This window comes from Urocitellus parryii, chromosome 12 (genome assembly GCF_045843805.1).
Source record: "Urocitellus parryii isolate mUroPar1 chromosome 12, mUroPar1.hap1, whole genome shotgun sequence".
In the NCBI taxonomy this organism is placed as follows: domain Eukaryota; kingdom Metazoa; phylum Chordata; class Mammalia; order Rodentia; family Sciuridae; genus Urocitellus; species Urocitellus parryii.
The window spans coordinates 87,635,002-87,641,853 of record NC_135542.1 but is presented as its reverse complement, the minus strand read 5'-3'; the positions used below and the strand labels follow the sequence as shown (position 1 = coordinate 87,641,853).

Here is a 6,852-nt window from a genome sequence, read left to right as displayed (position 1 = left end):
ATTTTTCAAAAGTCATTTTAGCCTGATGGAATCTGTAGGAAAAAAGGCCATTGACCATGAAGATCATACTTTCCTATTTCTAAAAATGTAGGTTCCAAAGTTTATTTAAATTCATTTATGTTGATTTATCTAACTTGAAGTTAACTATTGGGTTCGTCTTCAGAAATGTCTATTTGACACTGTCAGCCCAATCACTTGCACGAAGATGCATATCAGGTTGGTTCTTAATATCTATTGTACGCATGTGTGACACTGAATGCCATAAAAGCAGAATATAGGCATTTCTGTTGAAAGGAAGCAAGAGCCTTTGCAAGGAGAAAATTGTCCTATCTCTCAACCAGTGTCAGAATGTGGAAATGTTTACAAAATGCTCATTAAAAGAAAAAAGGGATTGCAAGATAGAAACAAAATCTAGTGCACAAGTTTACACTAAGGAGATAAGAAAGGCTAGGCCCCTCTAGGGGATTTTGTTAGCCAATTACTGCAACCTGACTTTTGGGGGGAGAGGAAGAATGAAAGGGGGAGGGGGAGAGAGAGGAAGAGCTTCCAAACTTGTCGGCAGTGACATGAGACATTTACGCTCTGCTAGATAAAACTGCCACTTAGAGCCCAGGAGAGCTAGACTTTCCTGGGTTGGCCTGGGGGGCTTGAGCAGAGTCATGGATTCTCTGGTCCTGCGTCTGTGCGCTGTCTTCTGCCTGGTGGCTCACTCCGTTTCTGGCAGTCCCATCATGGGCCTTGAGCCTCTGGAAGAAGATATGCCCTTCTTTGACGATGTCTTCTCAGAGCAAGATGGTGTTGACTTTAACACACTGCTGCAGAGCATGAAGGACGAGTTCCTCAAGACATTGAACCTGTCGGACATCCCCATGCAGGACTCAGCCAAGGTGGACCCACCAGAGTACATGCTGGAACTCTACAACAAGTTCGCCACAGACCGGACCTCCATGCCCTCTGCCAACATCATCAGGAGTTTCAAGAATGAAGGTAGGTCTGCTTTTTCACTGATGAACTTTGGTTTGGGCTTTTTCCAAGAAGGTAATTTTCAATGTATGGGAATATGGATAAGGATGCATACATCCATTTGGGGGTACATATATACCGATAACCCCAAACAGTGCCAATATTGATCTCTACCATTTATATGGTTGTTTTGGAACCCCCCCCCAAAAGACACAGAAAAACACCTTTTAATAAAAAGCCGCAGAATGTCTATAGTTACGATATCCTAAGATCTTTAAAAAGTTTCAATTTAGGCAACAAGTAACATAAAACTATTGCTGGGCTGCTTATATTTTTGTCACTTTCCAGATGGGCCTCAATTTCCATTTTGGTTTTTACTTAGAATGGAAATAGTAAAAAAAAAACATAAAAGCCTGGAAAGTTATGTGTTTTTTTTTTTTGTTTTGTTTTGTTTTGCTCAAACTTTGGATGCTTCTATTTTGTTACCTTATTTAAGAAATCTTAGAATAGGATGGAGACTTGGATTGTGCAGATGCTTCCTGAAGTTGAACTGTGTTTGGTATGTTATGTACATCCTTGGAGCGCTGTTTATAGGAAGTATGCAATTAATGATCCAGCTTGTCATTTCTGAATCTTTATGAAGAGGAATGTACAAGCTTTAAATTATTGCTGAGAAGTGTGTTTTCTCCTCTCACATCTTTAAATTCAGTAACTAGATCTAGAGAGCTAGCAAGTTAATCCTTTATTTAATACGGTACTAGTAGAGGAAAATTATCTATGATAGAAGCTGTGGATTGAAGGAGATGAATTCTTTAGTATTTTCCAATCATGCTTTTACAATCATTAAGCAGACATAAAAGAGGTTTTGATTGATGTTGTCCAGATGTTCTGAAAGCCAAAAAGCAGTGGCAAGAAAGAACTCAAGATGTGAAATTTTGAGAGTTGGTTGACTTGGGTATTTATGGATAATTAATTTACTCTATCCAAGCCTCAATTTCCTTATCCATAAAATGGGATCTGTAATACCAACATAACACAGTTGAGGGAATCATGTGAGGCTACAGATAAGCACTTTGGTTTCCTATGAAGGGCCGGAAAAACTTTAATTGTTATGAATGCATTGCTTAAAATTGTAGGCATTGGAATGTATGCTGACCAGGTATATCTTATGCCTTGAGATATTATTTGCCTTTAAAATTGACTGCTAAAATGTATATTTAGTAACATATTCCCAGTAGAAAAGCCAAGCTTAAAGATTCCTTTTGGAGGAGAGTTTGAATTGGAAACTGAGCAACCTCCTACTGTGGGTATGCTTCCTAATGCTTCTCAGCACTTGTCCCTAAGTGTCTGGCTCAGGGTGTAGGTGGAGAAGTGTCTACAAGCAAGAACACTTTCCATTCTCACTTCTCCTGTGGAGGATTTGGGGAAGCCAGGTCAGAATGTGGAGTCTACCCAGTTTGTTATTGCTGAAGATCAGTGTGGGCAGGAGCACGTGTCTCTGTGGGCACTCAGCCCCTACACCTCCCTCTGCCAGTCTGTGGGAGGAAATGCAGTCTGAAGACAAATGTCCCCTCACCGGTCTCGCTCTGTTGGCTGCTATGATCGCCCATCTGGTCCTTCAGTTTTGCTCAGTGCAGACCCAAAATCTCCAAACTTAACTCTCGTGGAAAAAGCAAGTGCCATATCCAAAATGGGAAAACGATACCTTCGGTTCCCTAGCTCCACTCCTCCCTCCCTGCATTGTCTAGGGAAGTCTGTTCTCTGCATTGAGATCTAGTCTCTTTTGGTGTAAAAATAGACAGAGGATCCTACTTGAATTATGGGGACATTGTAAGAACTACTTAAGGTCACACTTGCAAAGCCCTTGGCATGTGAAATTTGTGAAGAACATGAGTTCTCTTACTCTCAAATGTAACTCGTCCATCTATCACTCACTGCATCTGCATATGAAAAGAACTTAAGTGAGTTAATTTAAAAAAAACAATTTTATTGAGTTATAATAGACATACAGATATCTGCATTTATTTAAGTTATATAATCAGATAGGTTTGCACATATGTAAGCATCCACTGAAAGCATCACCATGACAAATACAGTGAGTCTATCCATTAGCACCATTTTTTATAATATCCATTATGCAAATTTTTCCTTATTTGCCTTTGCAAACTCTCTCTGCCACTACAGTGAACTTTTACTTTGCACTTTTCTCATGGAGAGACCAGTCTCCTCTCCCATTTTTGGTCTTTTTGTGTTCCCTGTCCAGAGGAAGTAGTCTCCCTAATTTTTATACCAGAGAGACAACTCCCAAGTTACTTCTGTTTCTTACCCCCAAACCTGATATGTTATAGATATATGTCATGCTCTTAACTCATTTGGCTTGATGCCCAGAATCAACAAATAATTAACATCTTAAGACACTGTCCCTGTTTAAGGCATCATGGTAAAATACAGATGTAATAGGGAGTTTGAGTCATAGTAACTGCCCCAAGGATGTTGGCAATCTAGTTGTGAAGATTCATTCATAAAAATTACAACAGAAACAGAGTAAATGACAAAAGTCAGAGGGAAGTCAGAGAGAGCAAGTGCTCAAGTGACTCATAACAGAGGAAGCTTTCAGATAGGGATTTGTTGTAAGGAGGGTCTCATAGGGGAGAGGCCAGAGATGGATAGGGGAAGGTGAGGCAAGAGGGCCTTCTGAAGATAAAAAGAGTATATTTAAATGTGCAAAATACAGGAAAAAAAGGGAGGTGTTTTTTAGGACATGAAGATATCAGTCTTCAGATATCTTATCTAATTGTCCAAAAAAAATATTAATAGAGCAATTGCAATGTTCTGTGCACTGTAGAGGATGAATAGGAACTGTGGCTGGATTGAAAGATCAAGACCCAGTTAAAGAAGGTCTTGACAGTCATCCCAGTGAGTTGAAATTCATTGCATAGGTCAGTATTTCCCACTATCAGCATGGAAGGTTATTTTGGGTGGTATCCAGAGCAAATTGTGAAGTACATGAAAAATCATTACATATTTTTATTAATGTAGATTTTGTAAAACTCCAAATAATTATCACCTCAACCATAAGCCTTTCTGGTCTTTTAAGAGACATTAAGTATAAACTAATTATATAAAGTTGAATAAAAGCATGAAAAGAATATAATCTGGTAGGGATCCCACTGAAATCATTAGCTGTATATACAATTGGGGAATGCTGCTAAAGATGATAGAGAACCCCTCAGTTGGTGGTCCTTGGTGTTGTGGAATCCTTGCACAGTCTGATGACAAATGTCCTCAGGGATTCTTTATAGATATATATTGCCTAAGTCAAGTATGCAGGAGCTTTGGGCTCACTGTAAAAATCTCAGATAGAAAGTCAACATGATAGTTTGGAGGTGTGCTTCCATGACTAAAGGAACTTTTAAGAAGTGTTTCATAAAGGTTCTTGAATGATTTGTATGCATGCTGAACTCCTTGAAAGGTGGTGGAGGTACAAGACTAAGGCAATCCATCTGCCCTCAGTATTCATTTTCTCCTACTCCTCCTTATAAAGGATCACAAAATCAACTGCCGTGGTCCCTGATTAATGGCTGTTGTTATTGACCCTGATAGACTTTGTTGACTAGAGCCAAGGCCAACAACCTTTTTTCTGCAAAGGTCCAGAGATAGTCAATATTTTAGACTTTGCAGGTCATATGTTCTCTGTTGAGACTACCTAACACTACCCTCAACCATAGACAATGGAGAAATAAATGGGTGAGGCTGTGCTCCAATAAAGCTTTATTTAAAAAAAAAAAAAAAACAGGTAGCAGGCTCAATTTGGCCCATGAGCCATAATTTACCAACTCTAAGTCTGCATGAAGATCTTTCAGGAAGACCAGTGCCCAACTGGAAGGCCAGATCTCCAACTCTGTAGGGATCTCCACCCATGATAAACACAAACAGGAAAAGCCATGAAGTCATTATCCATGAGAAACTGCAAGAAAAGAACAATCACCACATACCCCCATTTAATGACTCTTTACTGGTTAGAAAAATAGAGTGCTCTTCCACGCCATCTCCAAGGTCCCTTCCAGATCTATAACTCAAAGGAGGGTAAGTTACTCAAGGAAAGCTGAGAGTTCTCCCATCCGTTTGGCGGTCATTTTCTGTGTGAGTTCTGAATTCTCAACTCAGCTTAGCATTCTGTCGTTGACCTTTTGGTATTTTCTGGGTCACAGAATATTAACATGGTTTTTGTTTTCATTGATCTTTTCCGTTTATTTACTCTACATCAAACTTCCTGCCTGAGCAGGCCTTCTTCTGACGTAAAAAAAAAAAAAAAATCTGTTTTTCTATAAAACATACAGCAAGTCTGATTTTTTGCAAATCTCTCCCCCACCTTTTTTTTTTCAGATCTGTTTTCTCAACCAGCCAGTTTTAATGGACTCCGAAAATACCCTCTCCTCTTCAACGTGTCCATCCCTCACCATGAAGAGGTGATCATGGCTGAACTCAGGCTGTACACGCTGGTGCAAAGAGATCGCATGATATATGATGGAGTGGACCGGAAAATTACCATTTTTGAAGTACTAGACAGTGAAGGGGACAACGAGGCTGAAAGAAACATGCTAGTCCTAGTGTCAGGGGAGATCTATGGAACCAACAGTGAGTGGGAGACGTTCGACGTCACGGATGCCATCAGACGTTGGCAAAAGTCAGGCTCGTCCACCCACCAGCTGGAGGTCCACATTGAGAGCAGACATGACCAGATAGAAGATGCCGGAAGGGGACAACTGGAAATAGACACCAGTGCCCAGAATAAGCATGACCCTTTGCTTGTTGTGTATTCTGATGACCAAAGCAATGACAAGGAGCAGAAGGAGGAATTGAATGAAATGATCGCCCATGAGCAAATCCCGGAGCTGGATAACCTGGACCTGGATGGTTTTTCCAATGGACCTGGGGAAGAGGCTTTGCTACAGATGAGGTCGAACATCATCTATGACTCCACGGCCCGAATCAGAAGGAATGCCAAAGGAAACTACTGCAAGAGGACCCCGCTGTACATCGACTTCAAGGAGATCGGCTGGGACTCCTGGATCATCGCTCCCCCAGGATACGAAGCCTATGAATGCCGTGGTGTTTGTAATTACCCCCTGGCAGAGCATCTCACGCCCACAAAGCATGCCATTATCCAAGCGTTGGTCCACCTCAAGAATTCCCAGAAAGCTTCCAAAGCCTGCTGTGTGCCAACCAAGCTCGAGCCCATCTCGATCCTCTACTTAGACAAAGGTGTCGTCACCTACAAGTTTAAATATGAAGGCATGGCGGTCTCTGAATGTGGCTGTAGATAGGAGTCCTGTGGCTTATTTAATAACTGTAAATGTGTATATTTTGTGTTTTATTTAATGAGACTATTTAATGAGGGTGTACAGATAACAGAGGCTTGCTGCCTTAGGGAAATGGACAGATTGGTTTATTGTAGGAAATGCATATTTTGCTAAACAATCTAGTCCCTTGCAAACTGTTTTTGTCTGAACTTGCCATTTCCAGGCAGTCCCATCTTTAATAGGAATGGCAAGTCACACTACTTATTCTCCAAATCAATATGGAAAGAGCAACCCCCAGCAAAATACAGCATCAGAAAATATGTCTATAAGTATATGTAGACATACATGAAATTAGGAAAATATTTTGGCTCTAGAGGAAGATAATACCTATATACATGTATGACTCACTGAAATATATATGTATGAAAAGCCAATGTTACGTTCTCAGTCACCTCTTCTCTGAATACGGTCAATGTCACTATTAAATTCACATCAGGAATTTAATAGTCGTAGGAAGTATTAACCATTGTAGGAAGATATCTGAAGATATCCTGTTATCTGCAGAGTGTCTGAAATACTCTGGAAA

At 40.4% G+C, this 6,852-nt stretch overlaps 1 protein-coding gene across 1 annotated transcript; it reads left to right on the top strand.

Moving 5' to 3' along the window:
• The first annotated feature begins 659 nt into the window (after nt 1–659).
• On the top strand, nt 660–6,290 carry Bmp10 (bone morphogenetic protein 10). Its single transcript, XM_026387249.2, has 2 exons — nt 660–987; nt 5,350–6,290. The coding sequence occupies exons 1-2, from the start codon at nt 660–662 to the stop codon at nt 6,288–6,290; spliced, it is 1,269 nt and encodes a 422-aa protein (XP_026243034.2).
• Nucleotides 6,291–6,852: the final 562 nt, after the last annotated feature.